This window comes from Bombina bombina, chromosome 6 (assembly GCF_027579735.1).
Source record: "Bombina bombina isolate aBomBom1 chromosome 6, aBomBom1.pri, whole genome shotgun sequence".
Classification (NCBI taxonomy): domain Eukaryota; kingdom Metazoa; phylum Chordata; class Amphibia; order Anura; family Bombinatoridae; genus Bombina; species Bombina bombina.
The window spans coordinates 82,744,683-82,764,826 of record NC_069504.1 but is presented as its reverse complement, the minus strand read 5'-3'; the positions used below and the strand labels follow the sequence as shown (position 1 = coordinate 82,764,826).

Sequence of the window (20,144 nt, the reverse complement as noted above, 5' to 3'; positions counted from 1 at the left end):
CAAATTTGCAGAACAAAAAAAATATTGGTTACAATGTCATAAACATAACACAAAATGTACAGCAAGTCATTTAAAAATTGTAGTATTGACAGTCTAGAAATAACACAGTTCGGTAATAGTGTAAAACTAATTGTACTGAGACATGCTTAATGAGAAATATTCTCATATTGTTTAAGGACATGTAAATAATTGGCTGATCTCTATGAAGTCACAGCTCAAACAGTGGCCATGTTGGTTTTCTATGAAAATATTGATTCTCTAAATATTCCATTTTGAATTAACAGGACTAATAAATGGATTATGGCAGAAAAAACCCATTAGATACAGAATTTGCAATATCAAAATGACAGCACTAATCCAATTTTTTAAATGGAATAGAAATGTATTATTCATAAAAATAATGCACTATTTTCTAAATAATCATATAAAGGAGGGGACTCGGGAGTTGTGAACTGCAATTTTTTTTAATGACCCTGATAATTATGAATAAAGTCATTGGCTTAGAGGAGAAAAAAGACAAATTTTCCATAAAAAAATGTTAAATATATCGCAAACAATTACTTTCTTTTCATAGTAACATTAAGTGTAATAACTTAACCAAATAAACAAACAAACCTTCATTTGATTAAAATAAAAAGCGTTTTTTGACAGTCCATTCATATTAAAAAAAACACTTCTAAAATCTACATAGTAACAAAATGTACACCAATTGCAACGCATATTTAAAAAGTTCAGTGTATGTACCACAGTTTTTTTCAGGTAACTGTTTTGTGAGAGATGGTATAAATTGTTATCAAGGTAATCTTTATTACATTAACCCCATTGGTAACATAAAAATAACGCCAAACTTTTTTTAAACTAATGTAACATATTGGCTTCCAGAGAGCACTAGAAAGTATTCAGTTGCAATGAGCTAGACGTAATAATGTTAATAATCACTTGTCTTGTTTATCTTTGTATTTTCACCCATTTGTACCTGGTATATTATTTTTGGATGTTGTTCTCTCTAGTTTACCATTGGCTAAATCAGTAGTTTGTGAAACTCTACAATGTTTTGTAATAATAACTAGTATAATAATAACTAGTATTTATATAGCGCCTTTCTCCCAGTGGGACTCAAAGCGCTTTTTCAGCGCTCGCTCTCGGAATTAACCAAATCGGCAGCTGTTGTAGCAGAGAACTACACTGATGTAGTTAAAGGGACACTGAACCTCAATTTTTTTCTTTCATGATTCAGATAGAGCATGCAATTTTAAGCAACTTTCTAATTTACTCCCATTATCAATGTTTCTTCATTCTCTTGCTATCTTTATTTCAAAAGCAAGAATGTAAGTTTAGAAGCCGGCCCATTTTTAGTTCACAATCTGGGACGTTCTTGCCGATTGGTGGCTAAATGTGAGTTTAGATGCCTTCTTTTTGAAATATGATAACAAGAGAACAAAGAAAATTTGATAATAGCAGTAAATTGGAAAGTTGCTTAAAATTTCATGCTCTATCTGAATTATGAAAAGAAAAAAAAATGGGTTTAGTATCCCTTTAATCATACAGTTCTTTTAGTATCAAATATAAGAAATGTATCCAACTAAAACATTTGATACACATTTAGGCAGCTAGATTATTTCAGAAAATGACACAATTTAACATATTAAAAATAGTAGTGAAATGAAATTGATAATTTTATGAGAAAGCATTGGATGCAATCGGAAATATGTGTGTCTGCTTACACAAGAGCCAGAAAACGATGGTGCTCAGCAAACAGGAAAATCTCATGAATATTTGTTACACTGAATTGCTGTAATTAATTTGTGCTGTCTGCAGTCTATCGATCACACAAGTTTGAGGAATGAGATAAGAAATTATGGTACATTCTGCGATTAATTTTAAGTTTCATTTCAAGTCTGTTCTCATCCATTGTTGGATAAAATATTAAACCTAAAACCCTCAAGTCATCATACAAAATTGTATCTGAATTTTATTGTGTGTACCTCCAAGTTATAAAGCGCAAAACCTCAGACTAATTAAAAGCCACTGTTCAGTCATATGCAAATAAAGTATACCATAAAATATACTTTAACACATGTATTTTATAAATGAGCTTAATTGTCTTCTAAACTGAGACATATGAGGTCATAACCAGTGACATCATCAATTTCTAGTTGCAACAAAGTTCTGCTTGCAGAGCTCTACTGTGCTAAACTCAGAATTGCTATATAACTCACTCTTTAATATAAACTTCATATGAAATGACAGCCAAGGTTAGCTGTTTGTTGGTTTATTTATAAAGCACATAAATTCCCATGCCAAGCTTTGCTGAACACATTATACACTGTAATTATATATTGTCTGACTGCAAAACAGATTTATTAAAACTACTGTTTAGAGTGAACAATAAGGGTTTACTATTTATCTTTGCTGTATAATGAATATTAAATCATGGTCAAAGCTGCTGAAATATATTATGGTGCAAACAATATCACAGTGAGTGTTAACTTGCACTTGGCTTTGCTTAAAGAAGAACGCACTGGTATTACTTGTGGTTAAAATGTTAATTACATTTTTCCCCCCTTTCTTTTCTCTCTTGGGTTTGTCCTTTGCAAATATTTTTTAGATATAGAGAGCATTCTTGATAGAGAATAAATTGTTTAGTTTTATACCATAAGAAAGAAATAATATAAAATGAGGAAACAATTATTAATTTTTTTAGTATTATGGCAGAGAACAAAATAAATGTTACAAATCATATGTTAAAGGGACAGTAAAGTCCAAATGGAACTTTCATGATTCAGATAGGGCATGTCATTTTAAAACAACTTTACAAATTACTTTTAGCATTAAATTTGCTTTGTTCTCTTATTATTCTTTGTTGAAAGCTAAACCTAGGTAGGCTCATATGCTAATTGTTAAGCCCAAAAAGTCCGCCTCTTATCTGAATGCATTTGACAGTTTTTCACAGTTAGAGGACTTTAGTTCATGTGTGTCATATAGATAATATTGTGAGTCAGCACTAATTGCCTGAAATGCAAGTCTGTCAAAAGCACTGAGATAAGGGGGCTGTCTGCAGAGGCTTACATACAAGGTAATCACAGAGGTAAAACGTATATTAATATAACAATTTTGGTTGTGCAAAACTGGGGAATGGTAAATAAAGGGATTATCTATATTTTTAAACAATAACATTTTTGGTGTAGAATGTCCCTTTAACTGATTTGAGTTAACATTTTTTTCTCTGTGTTGTTTTTATTGACTTCTCTTATGTAGGCTCTGTACAAATATGTATAACCTCAAAAAAATAAAAAATAGTATAGCATAGAATCAGTTTAGCATTATCTAACATGAACTTTAATGTGCGCCCCCATAGGGGTTTAGTACGTGAGAGAATTAACACACTTGTGCTCTCCGACATGCAGATGTTAACGTGCACTAAACTATCACTTGAGAGATAAAAAGTTACTGTGTAATAAGAGTGCAAAAATGGAAGCGGTATGGATTGCACTCAAGAACTAAAAAATTTTTCTCTTATATGTTTAACTAGACCTTAACCTATTCTCATCCTAAAAAAATCCTACACTTTAAAACAATAATAAGTTGTAACAGATGTACTCTAACATTTCTTCCTGTCTGACAAGCAACGCCTAAGCTTTATCCTCTGGCTCCTGTGTAAGCAAACACCCCTTACGTCCAGTATAAGAAACTGTAAATGTTATCTCTGATATATTCCATTTAAAAATAAAATTAAAAGTTGTGTTTTAATGAACCATCTGAGTATATTTAGGGATCCTTAAACCATGAATCGTAGTCTGTTATTGGTCCTTTAATGGAACGAAGCTCCACATTTTCAAAAGTTACACACTGCAATTATAGAATAACCCACTTTTGTAACACAAGGCAGCTTTGGGGCCTGCTTTTAGAGTGGCCTTAGTTTGATTTTAGGAATAAAAATAAAAGTATACCCTGCTAAATGATTACACTGGTGGGACAGCTTTATACTGTTGACATGTTCATTATATTTTATTCTAGTTTTTACTTGTCTAAAGGGTAGCAAACTATTGCAGCCATCTAACCTCAAATAATTCACCAAATCATAATGCTTTCGCTTTAAATTTGTTTTAACTCTTTGATGACAAACTTATGATGTACAAAGTTTACAAAAAAGAACAGATTGTTGTTAAAGAAGAAACAGTTACCTGTGCCTATGTACAATTATGCATTTTATTAAAGGGACATAAAGCCACAATACTGATAAGAATTTAAAAGAACAATCTAGTCCAAATTAAATTTTCATGATTCAGATAGGGTATGTAATTTTAAACAACTTTCCAGTTTACTTTTATCATCAAATTTGCTTTGTTCTCTGGGTATTATTTGTTGAAAGCTAAACCTAGGTAGGCTCATATGCTAATTCATAAGCCCTTGAGGGCCGCCTCTTATCTGAATACATTTTGTCACAACTATAGGGTGTTAGTTCACGTGTGTCATATAGATAACATTGTGCTCACACCCGTGGAGTTAACTAGGAGTCAGCATTGATTGGCTAGAATGCAAGTCTGTCAAAAGAGCTGAAATAAAGTGGCAGTTTGCAGAGGCTTAGATACAAGGTAAACACAGAGGTAAAACGTGACCCTTTGAGTGCTAAGCAGGATTTTAATTTTTTTCTGTTTTTCACTATTTAAAAAAAAAAAAAGTAACTCCCCCCAGATCCCCAAGACTAATACCGTTGTAAAGGTTAGGCAATTAACTTTCCAACTGTGGTTCTTGGGAGTCTGTAGCTGCTTAGATGCCTGAGATACAGGCTTCTAAGCAGCATGCCCCCTTTTCCCTATACTTTGTATTGTTAATTTTAAATAAAGTTGCACAGTGATGTCATCATATCATTGTGCGTGATGTCACCACACGTAATGGGAAGCCCTGGCGATGCCTGTCACTATACAGCCCCCAGAGTTTTTAAAAGGTGGTTGAGTGCTAACGACGGCTCTGAGCCGTCATTAGTACTCAAGGGGTTAATATAACCGTGTTAGTTATGCAAAACTGGGGAACGGGTGATAAAGGGATTATCTATCTTTTTAAACAATAAAAATTCTGGACTAGACTGTCCCTTTAATGTTTACCACTGAAAAAGTCCAGCCTAGGTACTTGCAAAGTCAACCAAAGCAACACTGTATCCAGTGTATCCCAAAAGCCGCTAAAATCACAGGACCCTTGCGTTAGTTTTGTATCAATTTTGGATTCACTAAGGGCAGAGTCAACATGGCTGCAACACATATAAACATGCATTCCCTATGGGGGTTTGAAAGGAGCAATACCAGACTTTTTTGAGGTGTAGGCAATCAGTTTTAGAATTAAAAAATAATTTTCTTCAAAATTATTTTTTACAATATCATCAGGGATTTTATGTCTCTTTAAATCAATTCACTAAATGTTTTAATTTACTGCTTCTAATTGGATTTATTCCAGGACTAGTGTATTATATATGCAGTAATTAAAAAAAAATCAAAATCAAAATAAAACAGTATTTGTCTTTTAATTTCCACATGTTCACATATCTGTATTATCCGTTTAAAACATATACTTACAAAGTAAGAAACAAAAAAACAATAACAAAGGAATCTCAGAAAATAAATTGTACAGTAAAGTATATTTTTCTCTAACTTTAAAGGGAGGGTAAACCTTAGTTTTGAAAAATGTGCTATAATATATTCTTACACCAGTAATGAATTTTCATTTATACCCAAATGGAGAATTAATTTGTTTAACAATATGTTGTTTTTTTTAATCCAAGCTGGTACTTTAAGCTCTAATTGCTCCAACATGTGTTTTCCTATTTGATTGCTAGAGCGATAAAATACCTCCCAACATTTCTGGCTGTGTATCAAGGACTCAGGAGGTTGTAGGCGACCCGTTACTATTTGGTGAGTGTAGCTGTGTTGGGAGGGGTGGGATTATGGGTGGTTAGTGAGCAGGATTGTGGGTGTGTCAGGGTGGTCATTGGGTGTTTCTGGGTAGTTTGGGCGTTCCATGAGTGGGGCTAAGAAAATTCTGCAAATAGGGACATTTGGCCATCTCAGAGGGACAGCATGACAGAGCTCAGAATCAGAGACTACCTCTCAAATAGGGACAGTTGGGAGGGCTGCAATACAGCCAAACAGAAGAGCACCGCCTACACTGTTAAGTTCAGGGTGTGCCTGCACTGTTGAGTTCACGGTGTGCCTGCACTGTTAAGTTCACGGTGTGCCTACACTGTTAAGTTCACGGTGTGCCTACACTGTTAAGTTCACGGTGTGCCTACACTGTTAAGTTCACGGTGTGCCTACACTGTTAAGTTCACAGTGTGCCTACACTGTTGAGTTCAGGGTGTGCCTGCACTGTTAAGTTCAGGGTGTGCCTACACTGTTAAGTTCAGGGTGTGCCTGCACTGTTAAGTTCAGGGTGTGCCTACACTGTTGAGTTCACGGTGTGCCTACACTGTTGAGTTCACGGTGTGCCTACACTGTTGAGTTCACGGTGTGCCTACACTGTTGAGTTCACGGTGTGCCTACACTGTTGAGTTCACGGTGTGCCTACACTGTTGAGTTCACAGTGTGCCTACACTGTTGAGTTCACGGTGTGCCTACACTGTTGAGTTCACGGTGTGCCTACACTGTTGAGTTCACGGTGTGCCTACACTGTTGAGTTCACGGTGTGCCTACACTGTTAAGTTCACGGTGTGCCTACACTGTTAAGTTCACGGTGTGCCTACACTGTTAAGTTCACGGTGTGCCTACACTGTTGAGTTCAGGGTGTGCCTGCACTGTTGAGTTCAGGGTGTGCCTGCACTGTTGAGTTCAGGGTGTGCCTGCACTGTTGAGTTCAGGGTGTGCCTGCACTGTTAAGTTCAGGGTGTGCCTGCACTGTTAAGTTCAGGGTGTGCCTACACTGTTAAGTTCAGGGTGTGCCTACACTGTTGAGTTCACGGTGTGCCTACACTGTTGAGTTCACGGTGTGCCTACACTGTTGAGTTCACGGTGTGCCTACACTGTTCAGTTCACGGTGTGCCTACACTGTTGAGTTCACGGTGTGCCTACACTGTTGAGTTCACGGTGTGCCTACACTGTTGAGTTCACGGTGTGCCTACACTGTTGAGTTCACGGTGTGCCTACACTGTTAAGTTCACGGTGTGCCTACACTGTTAAGTTCACGGTGTGCCTACACTGTTAAGTTCACGGTGTGCCTACACTGTTGAGTTCAGGGTGTGCCTGCACTGTTGAGTTCAGGGTGTGCCTGCACTGTTGAGTTCAGGGTGTGCCTGCACTGTTGAGTTCAGGGTGTGCCTGCACTGTTAAGTTCAGGGTGTGCCTGCACTGTTAAGTTCAGGGTGTGCCTACACTGTTAAGTTCAGGGTGTGCCTACACTGTTGAGTTCACGGTGTGCCTACACTGTTGAGTTCACGGTGTGCCTACACTGTTGAGTTCACGGTGTGCCTACACTGTTGAGTTCACGGTGTGCCTACACTGTTGAGTTCAGGGTGTGCCTACACTGTTGAGTTCACGGTGTGCCTACACTGTTGAGTTCACGGTGTGCCTACACTGTTAAGTTCACGGTGTGCCTACACTGTTAAGTTCACGGTGTGCCTGCACTGTTGAGTTCAGGGTGTGCCTGCACTGTTAAGTTCAGGGTGTGCCTGCACTGTTAAGTTCAGTATGTGCCTGCACTGTTAAGTTCAGGGTGTGCCTGCACTGTTCAGTTCAGGGTGTGCCTGCACTGTTAAGTTCAGGGTGTGCCTGCACTGTTAAGTTCAGGGTGTGCCTACACTGTTGAGTTCAGGGTGTGCCTACACTGTTAAGTTCACGGTGTGCCTACACTGTTAAGTTCACAGTGTGCCTGCACTGTTAAGTTCAGGGTGTGCCTGCACTGTTAAGTTCAGGGTGTGCCTACACTGTTCAGTTCAGGGTGTGCCTGCACTGTTAAGTTCAGGGTGTGCCTACACTGTTGAGTTCACGGTGTGCCTACACTGTTAAGTTCAGGGTGTGCCTACACTGTTGAGTTCACGGTGTGCCTACACTGTTAAGTTCAGGGTGTGCCTACACTGTTGAGTTCACGGTGTGCCTACACTGTTGAGTTCAGGGTGTGCCTGCACTGTTCAGTTCAGGGTGTGCCTGCACTGTTCAGTTCAGGGTGTGCCTACACTGTTCAGTTCAGGGTGTGCCTGCACTGTTCAGTTCAGGGTGTGCCTGCACTGTTAAGTTCAGGGTGTGCCTGCACTGTTAAGTTCAGGGTGTGCCTGCACTGTTAAGTTCAGGGTGTGCCTACACTGTTCAGTTCAGGGTGTGCCTACACTGTTCAGTTCAGGGTGTGCCTACACTGGTGAGTTCAGGGTGTGTCTAGACTGGTGAGTTCAGGGCGTGCCTACACTGTTAAGTTAAGGGTGTGCCTACACTGGTGAGTTCAGGGTGTGCCTACACTGGTGAGTTCAGGGTGTGCCTACACTGGTGAGTTCAGGGTGTGCCTACGCTGGTGAGTTCAGGGTGTGCCTACACTGGTGAGTTCAGGGTGTGCCTACACTGGTGAGTTCACGGTGTGCCTACACTGGTGACTTCAGGGTGTGCCTACACTAGTGAGTTCAGGGTGTGCCTACACTAGTGAGTTCAGGGCGTGCCTACACTGTTAAGTTAAGGGTGTGCCTACACTGATGAGTTCAGGGAGTGCGCATTTCCGGGAGGCAGACTAGCATGAGCAGTAGGCTAATGTTTAGTCCATACCACACTTTTATTTAAATAAGAAAAAAATAGTTGCAGCTCACTGCCCAATTGAGGATCTGGAGCTCTCCTTTAGACTAAAAATATATTAATAAACAAATTCTTCAGTATTGATAAAAACTCAGTACTTGTGTAAGTGTATATTATGGCACATTATTTAAAACTAAGGTTTCTGTCCCTTTAAATGTTACTGTAGTTTGTGATTTATGGTAGAAACTCACAAGAAAATGTCACGATGGATGCAAGGAGTTGTATATCAGGTTTTTAAATTCAACTTAAAAGCCTTATAAAAACAAAATTAATATCAACTCCTTAAAGTGATTTTTTTTTTGGTCTTAATAAATAAAAACTAGAGCTTTTGGCTCCCTAAATAGGCAGCAGAAATACATTTCCTAGAAACATTGTTTAAACTTCCAGAATAAATTAATTGAATGTTCTATTTATTTAAAAGTTATGACATAACATAATTCTTCCTGTCATAACTTTACAAAATAAAAATGGGATTTTACATACAACTTTTTCAAACAATTTTTGGGTGGATTTTATACTTTCTATTAAATAGTAAAAAAAATAATTTGGAAAAGTGAAAATTTGTTATTAATTTTTTTTTCACCGATTATGGGCTAGATTGCAAGTGGCACACTAACTGTTGCACGTGAGAGAAAAGGGGTTTATCATGGCTATTTGTGTGCATCAGAAGTAGCATATTATGAGGTGAAAGTAAACGCGTTTGCTTGAGCACAATTGAATTTAACGTGCATCGGGATATCGGGATTTCAGAGTTCTGACTGTTACGCTAGAACAAAAAAAAATATTTATATATATATATATATATATATATAGTCAAGTAAAAAATCATATTTATGCAATATTCATATTTAATAAAGTGGTTAACTATGTATTTACTGTAAATATTTCACATTTCAATGTTCTTCACATAGGGGAATAAGTTCCAAGTAATTTCAAATAGATATTCCTACATATATCTGTATATATCTATACTTATATATATATATATTACCAAAAAAACAGTATAGATAGTAGATAGATAGATAGATAGATAGATAGATAGATAGATAGATAGATAGATAGATAGATAGATAGAAATATGTATTTAAGAATACATAGAAAATATTTTGCTATGTAAACATTGGAATGTGAAATATTAATATTTCATGTTGGGTTAGCACACTTGATAAAATGTGATCATGTTTCACATTTCAATGTTCTTCACATAGGGGAATAAGTTCCAAGTAATTTCAAATAGATATTCCTACATATATCTGTATATATCTATACTTATATATATATATTACCAAAAAAACAGTATAGATAGTAGATAGATAGATAGATAGATAGATAGATAGATAGATAGATAGATAGAAATATGTATTTAAGAATACATAGAAAATATTTTGCTATGTAAACATTGGAATGTGAAATATTAATATTTCATGTTGGGTTAGCACACTTGATAAAATGTGATCATGTTTGCGCACAAATAAGGTTTTTTTCTCACTTTTCACGCTCCATTGAAGTCTACAGGGAATACGTTAATGTGGTTGCGATATTCCAAGTTAGGCTTTTTGCATGCGTCAGGATAGCGCTCGTGTGAAAGCTTTTTACTTTCAACTTGTAATATGCATGCTACCCTACGTGCGAAAAAAGCTTACTTCTAGCAGCGTTAATGTGCAAGCGGGAGTGATGGTAGCGATCTATTTGTAATCTAGCCCTAAAGCGGAACTACATTTTTTTCTTTTTTACATTTTTTTTTCCGCAAAGGCTGTAAATCTCGTTTCACTTCTGCCTAAGAAAAAAAAATCCCATTATCTTATGTGACACTGTATTCATCACAAGCAAAACTTCCCTCTCCACAGAGGTAGATACAGAAAGATCATAATATGGTCAGTTGTTCATGGATCCTTGATGATTACCATTTGGAAGTTTGGCAACTGTTTCTAGAAGTGGTTATTGTTAAGAGAAATGATAAACAGGTCATGCGCAGGAAATCTATCTTTCCACATCTGTTTTCTCTTCCTGAGTTGAGCTTGAAAATCAAACTAACATTCCATTTTTTTTGGCAAATATTCAATCACATAAAGTAGTAAGGCAGCCATGATTTCTGATTATGCTTCTTGATTTTTTTCCTCTTGATGCCTCAGTGCTTTTCCCAGGTACCATGAACAGGACTGTTCTTTAGATATGCTTTTGAGTTTATTCCTAAAAAAAATCTTTTAATTCTCTGAAGGCAAAGTCAGTTTTTCATATATGTTGTGACCGTGAGGATTTCAGCTGAACTGACTCAAAGTTATGTTCTCTTTCCTGAAATATAAAACAAAGGAATATTAGAAATTCCTGAAAAATTCACAAAATGAAAACAAATTAGATTAATAATACAATTATAGCGTCTGATAGTTAAAAAAAAGTCATACTATTTTAATTATAAATTGTTTTATTGCAGCTTAATTAATACAGTAAATGGACATTAAATTCAAAATTATACTTTCATGATTCAGGTAGAGCATCAATTTTACTTTGTTCTCTTGATAACCTAGGATAACATATGCTCTACCAGGCGCTAGCTGCTGATTGGAGGCTACAAACATATGCCCCATATGTCATTGGCTCAGCAGATGTGTTTATCTATTTCCCATTGTTGCTCTGGGGCTGTGTTACAGGTTTAAACACATAGTTAAATGAAGCAGTAGTACACCACTTTTTGACCTTTATGCCCTTTAACATTTTGCATTAAGTGCAGATTTTGATCAAATATATAAAGAGCGGAAAAGCCCAATGACTTATTACTTCTAGCTTGGAAATATGCCTTAATGGTACACAGCTAAATAAAAACAAAATCATATATACATATATTCAATCAATAGTATACACATACATATGTATTGTCATGCTTATTCAATAAGAAATGCAACAAAAAACCCCAACTTGCAGTTCACAAGTTTGGATGCTTATTGTACTCATAAAAGCAGTGTTATAAGCTTGTAAATTAGCTTCAACATCCTTCAAATGATTGCAATTTTTTATGGAAACCAAACAGTGCTTATAATTTGTCATTTATTGAGATTTTTATGGAAAAATATAATTTATGTAAGAACTTACCTGATAAATTCATTTCTTTCATATTGGCAAGAGTCCATGAGCTAGTGACGTATGGGATATACATTCCTACCAGGAGGGGGCAAAGTTTCCCAAACCTCAAATGCCTATAAAGACACCCCTCACCACACCCACAATTCAGTTTAATGAATAGCCAAGTAGTGATGTGATAAAATAAGGAGTAGAAAAGCATACAAATAGAGGAACTGGAAATATAATTGTGCTTTTATACAAAAAAAACATAACCACCATAAAAAGGGTGGGCCTCGTGGACTCTTGCCAATATGAAAGAAATTATTTTATCAGGTAAGTTCTTACATAAATTATGTTTTCTTTCATGTAATTGGCAAGAGTCCATGAGCTAGTGACGTATGGGATAGAAATACCCAAGATGTGGAAGTCCATAAAATAACAACAGCTATTTCCACTGAGAAATTAAATCCACACCATAATTAAGTTTTCCTTGAAAAAACTTAAAGGGACAGTCTAGTCCAAAATAAACTTTCATGATTCAGATAGAGAATGTAATTTTAAACAATTTTCCAATTTACTTTTATCACCAATTTTGCTTTGTTCTCTTGATATTCTTAGTTGAAAGCTAAACCTAGGAGGTTTATATGCTAATTTCTAAGCTCTTTAAGGCCGCCTCTTCTCTCACGGCATTTTGACAGTTTTTCACCACTAGAGGGTGTTAGTTCATGTGTGTCATATAGATAACACTGTGCTCACGCACGTGGAGTTCCAGTGAACCAGTTCTGATTGGCTAAAATGGATGTCTGTCAAAAGAATTGAAATAAGGGGGCAGTTTGCAGAGGCTTAGATACAAGGTAATCACAGAGGTAAAAAGTGTATTTATATAACTGTGTTGGTTATTCAAAACTAGGGAATGGGTAATAAATGGATTATCTATCTTTTTAAGCAATAAAAATTCTGGTGTAGACTGTCCCTTTAAATCAAAAGCAGTAGAATCAAACTGGCAAAAAATGTATTCAGGCAGCTGTTTCAAAGACTGCTTTAGAAAAAGCAAAATACATTAAAATGATAAAAACAACAAAAGAATGCAAAGAAGAACAAAATACTGCTTTGCAAATTTGATCATCTTATGCTTCACTCTGAAAAAGCCGAAGAAATGGTGACTGAATTTAGCAGAATGAGCTGTAAATCTCTGAGGCGGAACCTACCCGGCCTCCAAATAAGCCTTGAAAAACAAAAGCTTTAACAAGGATGCCAAAGAAGTGGCAGAGGCTTTCTAACCTTTTCTGAAACCAGAAAAACAACAAATAGACTAAAAGTCTTTTGAAATCCTAATAACTTTGATAAAGAATTACAAGCTCTTACCACATCCAAAGGATGAAAAGAACTCTCAAATAATTATTTAGGATTAGAAAACAAGGAAGGAATAACAATTTCTCCACAAATGTTGTTCAAATGCACAACCTTAGGAAAACAAGAAGTCCACAAAACAATTTATCTAGATGAAAAAATCAGATAAGGAGACACAGAAGAGAGAGCTGATAAATCAGAAACTCTTCTAGCAGAAGAGATAGCCAAAAGAAACAATACTTTCCAAGAAAGTAGATAATCTTTAAGAAAATATAGGCTCAAAAGAAAGAGCCTACAAAATCCTATATCCTATAGTTAGAGGGTAGTTCTATAGTTAGAGGGTAGTAGATTCAGGAAAAATTTGAGGAAGCATTGTATTACAGAAAGGGTGGTGGATTCATGGAATAAACTTCCATTTGAGGTGGTAAACACAAAGACTGTAAAGGAATTTAAAAATGCCTGGGACATGCATAACGCTATCCTAAGGAAAAAGTAACATGTAATATGGGTAGACTTGATGGGCCTTTTTGGTTCTTATCTACCGTCAAATTCTATGTTTCTATGCTTCTATCCTGGAACCAAATTAAGACTCCAAAAAGGGAGAATTAATAAATGAACAGGCTTGATACAAACCAAAAAGCCTGAACAAAACAGTGAATATCAGGAAGTTTAAACAAACTTATCCAGACCAACCTGAAGAAACTGAAAAATCCTAGGAATTCTAAAAGAATGCCAAGAGAATTTATGAGAACACTATAAAATATAGGTTTTCCAAACCTGATAATACATGTTCCTTGAAACAGACTTATCAGCCTGCAACATAGCGATAAAAACGTCTATGACTAAATACTAATCAATTTCCATACCCCAAATTAGAAATTTGAGATCTTGATGGAAAAATAGCCCTTAAAATAAGAGGGCTGGCCAAAGAAAAAGCAGCCAAGGATGGCAACTGGACATCCGAACAAGATCCACATACCAAACCTGTAAGGCCATGCTGATGCTATCATAAACACATGGCACTGTTCCAATATAATCTTGGAAATCACCTTTGGAAGAAAAGAAAAAAACAGAGGTAGAAAGATGTAGTCGGGTTGGAAAACCAAGACACATACTAATGCATCACCATCTCCACCTGAGGATCCCTGGACTTGAAAAGGTACCTGGGAAATGGAGAAGACACATCAGTATAGAGACACTACTCTCCCGGATGTAAAGACTTACGGCTGAGATAATCCACCTTCCAAATGTCTAAAATCATAAGATGAATTCCATATAAGAACATATTCAAGATACTTCTTAATTGCTAAGGAACTACGAGTCCCTATTGTTGATTGACAAATGCCACAGTTGTGATATTGTCTGTCTGAAAGCAGAAAATGAAAAAGTTCTCTCCTAAAAAGAGGCCAAGCCGGAAAGAGCTCTGAAAAATAGGACTGAGTTCTAAATATCGACTAGAAACCTCGCCTCTTGAAGTTTCCAAACACCTTGTGCTGTCAAAACACCCTCAGACAGCTCCCCAACCTGTAAGACTTGCATCCATTAAGAATACAGTCCAGGAAGCACAAACAAAAGGAGGCCCCCTGAATAAAATGATGATAGACTAATCACCAAAACAGAGAGAGTAGAGTGTTAGGTTTTAAAAAATATCAACTGTGATATCTAAAAACAAACCCTGCATTATTGATTCAGTATGCAAAGCAAAAAGAGATCTCAGAGAAAAACTAGCAAAGGGAACCACGCCTGATGCTGCAGTCATGAGACCTAAAACTTTCATGCACATAGCCACTGAAAGAAATGTTCTAGACTGTAAGTTAGACAGGCTAACACCACTTACAATTGACTTATGTGTCAGGGTTGTTTCCCTGCTTTGTTTGCCATGTGCTGCTGGCAGCCATTTTACTCACCTCTCTTGCTAAGTCTGGTGCAGAGTGTGTGATGCTGCTCATTTCCTGCATGCCCTCTTATGGCCACACTGGTGTACATCATCCGTGTGAGACTAGTTGCAGTCTCAGAATTGTGATGTCATCACTTATTATTTAAAGGGCCTCTGGTGAGTATGCTTTGCCCTTGCGTTGTCTCAGACCTGTTTGTGAGTTCCAGTTCCTGTGTATTACCTGGCTGTCTGATTCCAGCTCGTCTGACTACTCGCTTTGGCTCCTGACTTGGCTCGTCTGACTATTCGCTTCGGCTCCTGACTCGGCTCGTCTGAATACCAGCTCTGGCTTTGACTCCTGGCTTGTTGTTTGACTTGTGGACTTTTCATTATTTTTGTTATTAATAAAGGTGTGATAATCTTTGCACTTCTCGTCTCAGTCGGATTCCTGGCACCCTGACATTATGTCGGATAAAGACAAAGACATGAACACACAATCCATCTAGAAACCCAAAGAAGTGACCCTAGTCTGAGGAATCACAAAACTCTTAGGTAAATTAAATCCTCTAACCATGTCTTGAAGAAACAAAACTTAGTTAATTCATGAAGGATTCCACAAAAAGAAAAGTCCATATATTTGAATACGGCTCTTTCCTATATATTAGGTACTTGTAAAGCGCATCTAATCACCTGTAAGGGACTGAAAACATTGCTCTATGAAAGGCTGAATTGAAGTTTTAAGCTAATACCAAGATACCATCCAAATAAGGAAGCACCTCAATACCCTACTGAAGACAGAAAGAAGGGCACCAAGAACTTTTAAAAAGATTCAAAAAGCTGTCACCTAACCAAATGGAAAAGAGACAAATTGGTAAGGCTTAAAAAGAAAATCTCAGAATCCACTAGTGGTCTGAAAGAAATAAAATATGAGGATAAATATCCTAAAAAATGGAATGGACATGAAATGACCTAAACTGAAAGGCATAATAGTCCTTATAATCGCCAACTTAAAAGTTGAGACTAACAAAAAAATATAAAAGTCTTCTGATCCAAGAATGGACTGAATAAACCTATCTTCTTAGGGACAAAAAATAGAATTGAATAGAAACCCAAATCCTGTTCCTGCAAAAAGAACTGGCATAATTACTCCTGAGAAAGAAAGATTCTTCCCATAGGAGGTCTCGTTCTAAAAAGCTATTCAAACCCTAAGAATAATATAGAATTTGGACTGAGTTCATCCCAAAACAATTTAATCTGCCCCCCACCTGAAGGACTGGTTTGAGAACCGCACCTTCATGCAGTCTAATAACTAGTAGTTATATAGCGTTCTTCTCCCAGAAGGATACAAAAAAAAACGCTTCTTCAGTTCTTACACTCGGAGTTAACCAAATTAGCAGCTGATAAAAACAGTAGTTATTATTACCCAAATAAATGGTACACAATGATTTGACCTCAAAGGCCAAAGGACTGTATTATCCCTGTCGAGAAATTAATCTATGACCCTTTGATCTAGAACAAGTGTTTTGTAGTCAGCATATTCACCAACCAACTGATCTACATCACCGGCTTAAAGTGGGGCAGAAAAAAACTCTAAAATAAATTATTATCCTAACAAGAGAGAGATAATAAAATATATTTGAAATCATAATAATAGATATAGAAAACATAACCAAATGAATACATCTAAAGTAAATAAACAGAGTTATATATTTGAGAATCTGAAACTGCTTATGATAACTGTTCAACAAAGGTTGAAAGAACAGTAATGTCAGCCACAGATAAAGCTGAGCTAAAAATACGTGAACATGCTCTACTAAGGTTATATTCAAATTCTAAAGAATCCTGAAAACAAGTACCATAGAAATAGTAGTACAGTCCCAAGAGGGAATCAGAACAATAATTTTCAAGAATATAATACAGAAAGTATACTGAATAGGAAAAAACCTCAAAGCAAAAATGTTAAAATCCAGATTTAAAAAGGATTATTAATTTACAGCTAGATTACAAATTTTGCGTTATGAGTGAAAAAGCATCGTTATGCTTCATAACGCTGCTTTTTCCCTAACGCCGCTTGTAGGTATAAGTGTACCGCACACCTTTTTGGCCGTCACGCAACGTCAGTACCGCACTTTTAAAAAAGTATTTTTTCAATGGGACTCCCATAGCGCCGGTATTACGAGTTTGCCTGTGAGGCCAACAAGTGAACGGTACACTCTATAACCACAAGATCCGTAGCGCCATCTAAAGTCAGTAGCTGTGAGTTCTACGTTACAAAGCTGTAGCATAAAACTCATAACTAAAGTGTTACAAAGTACACTAACACCCATAAACTACCTATTAACCCATAAACCGAGGTCCTCCTACTATAATAAATTTATTAACCCCTAATCTGCTGATTTGGACATCGCCACCGCTAAAAAAAGAATTATTAACCCCTATTCCTCCGCTCCCTGACATCGTCGCCACTATAATAAACCTATTAACCCCTAAACCGCTGTCCTCCCACATCGCAAACACTATTTAAAGATTATTAACCCCTAATCTGCCGTCCGCCCACACCGCCACTATTAAAAACCTATTTACTAATAAACCGCAAGCCCCCCCACAACAAAATATACTAAAATAAATTATTAACCCCTAAACCTCTGACCTCCCACATCACTAACTCTACATAAATATATTAACCCCTAATCCTAACCCTAAGTCTAACCCTAAGTCTAACCCTAATGTAACCCTAAGCCTAACACCCCCTAACTTAAATATAATTAAAATAAAGCTAAATAAACCTTACTATTATTAACTAAATAATACCTATTTAAAACGAAATACCTGTGAAATAAAACCTAAGCTTAGGTTTTATTTTTATTTCACAGGTAAGTTTGTATTTATTTTAACTAGGTAGACTAGTTAGTAAATAAATAAAGTTACAATCAGCCAATAGGATTGAGCTTTAATCCTATTGGCTGATTGGAACAGTCAATAGAATGAGAGCTCAATCCTATTGGCTGAATGCAACCGCCAATAGGATTTTTCCCCTTTAATTCCTATTGGCTGATAGAAATATTTCAGCCAATAGGAATGTAAGAGACGCCATCTTGGATGACGTCACTTAAAGGGAACCTTCATTTTACAGCGACGACCGTAAGAAGGGGATTCTCCACGCTGGATGTCTTGAAGATGGACCCACTCCGCGCCGCATGGATGAAGATAGAAGATGCCGTCTGGATGAAGACTTCTTCTCGCTTGGATGAGGACTTTGCCGGATGGATAAAGATTGAAGAATCCTCCTGGATGAAGACTTCTTTCCGCTTGGATGAGGACTTCGCCGGCTGGAGGAGGATGGATGTCCGGACTTCGATAACTGTAAGTGGATCGTCGGGGGTTAGTGTTAGGTTTTTTTAAGGGTTTTTTGGGTGGGGGGGGGGTTAGCTTAGGGTTTGGGCACTGTAAAAGAGCTTAATGCCCTTTTAAGGGCAATGCCCATCCAAATGCCCTTTTCAGGGCAATGGTTAGCTTAGGTTTATTTAGATATTTTTTTTTGGGGGGGTTGGTTGGTTGAGTGGTGGGTTTGTATTTTTTTTTTACAAGTAAAAGAGCTGATTTCTTTGGGGCAATGCCCCACAAAAGGCCCTTTTAAGGGCCATTGGCAGTTTAGTGTAGGCTAGGGTTTTTTTTTTTTATTTGGGGTGCTTTTTATTTTGATAGGGCTATTAGATTAGGAGTAATTCTTTTTTATTTTTGATAATTTCGTTTATTTTTTTGTAATTTAGTGTTTATTTTTTTTGTAAGTTAGAAAATTGTATTTTAATAATTTAATTTATTTTATTGTAATGTTAGTTTTTAGTGTAAGGCAGGTTAGGTTTTATTTTACAGGTAACTGTATTTATTGTAACTAGGTAGTTATTAAATAGTTAATAACTATTTAATAACTAGTCTACCTAGTTAAAATAAATACAAACTTAGCTGTGAAATAAAAATAAAACCTAAGATAGCTACAATATAATTATTAGTTATATTGTAGCTAGCTTAGGGGTTTTTTTACAGGTAAGTTTGTATTTAGTTTAAAATTGTTATTATTTAGGTAATAATTGTAAGGTTTATTTAGCTTTATTTTAATTATATTTAAGTTAGGGGGTGTTAGGGTTAGACTTAGGCTTAGGGTTATGCTTAGGGTTACGTTAGGGTTAGGTTTAGGGGTTCATATATTTATTTAGTGTTAGTGATGTTGGAGGACAGAGGTTTAGGGGTTAAGAACTTTAGTATAGTGGAGGCAGATTAGGGGTTAATAACTGTATGTAGGTGGCGGCGATGTCAGGGGCAGCAGATTAGGGGTGTTTAGACGTGGTTTTTATGTTATGGTGTTAGGTTTAAACATAACTTTTCCTTTCCCCATAGACATCAATGGGGCTGCGTTACGGAGCTTTTGTTTCCACGATCGCAGGTGTTAGGCTTCTTTTTTGCCCACTCTCCCCATTGATGTCTATGGGAAAATCGTGCACGAGCACGTCAAAGCAGCACTTGTATGTTGGTGCGGTATGGAGCTCAACGCCACCATATTATTATTATTATTATTATCAGGTATTTGTAGAGAGCTAAACAGGTTCCGCAGCGCTAATATCTTCCGCACAAGCCTGCTTTTTGTAAACCTGTAATAGCAGTGCTATAGGGGGGTGAAATAACGCCACTTTTGTGGCGGTCGTTAATTTCCCTATATTGCTGAAAACTCCTAATCTAGCTGATAGTTAATAGGAGGACTAGACTCCTAAAAGCTATAAACAGAAAAACAAAGAACAAAAAATGTTCAAATGAAAAATAAGGAGAATTTTTAACAAACTGTCTGATACAGGATCCTTTGAGACAGAAAAATAACATTAGGCAAAATATTCAAATTCCACAATGTAAAAGTTTCAGTAGAGAAAAACAAAAGCAGGCATAATAGCTTTCAAAGATCGTGAAAACAGCGAGCAATAGAGGGAGAGGGGTAAAATAACTAAAATTTGGCGCCAAAAATGACGCATTACGCAAAAGAAGTTAAAAAAAATTGGGGGCAAAACTAACACCAGGAAATGACACAATTCGCGTCATAACAAACGCGATTCCGC

The 20,144-nt window shown here is 36.6% G+C and overlaps 1 protein-coding gene across 1 annotated transcript in view; it reads right to left on the bottom strand.

The window, feature by feature from the left end:
• Positions 1 to 5,499: 5,499 nt before the first annotated feature.
• The window catches only part of ELAPOR2 (endosome-lysosome associated apoptosis and autophagy regulator family member 2), a 220,486-nt gene continuing 205,841 nt past the window's right edge, over positions 5,500 to 20,144 (bottom strand). The window contains exon 22 of the mRNA XM_053716505.1: positions 5,500 to 11,051. Within this exon, the coding sequence (XP_053572480.1) occupies positions 10,992 to 11,051 (60 nt within the window). The 3' untranslated portion in view covers positions 5,500 to 10,991. The remainder of the gene's footprint in view (positions 11,052 to 20,144) is intronic.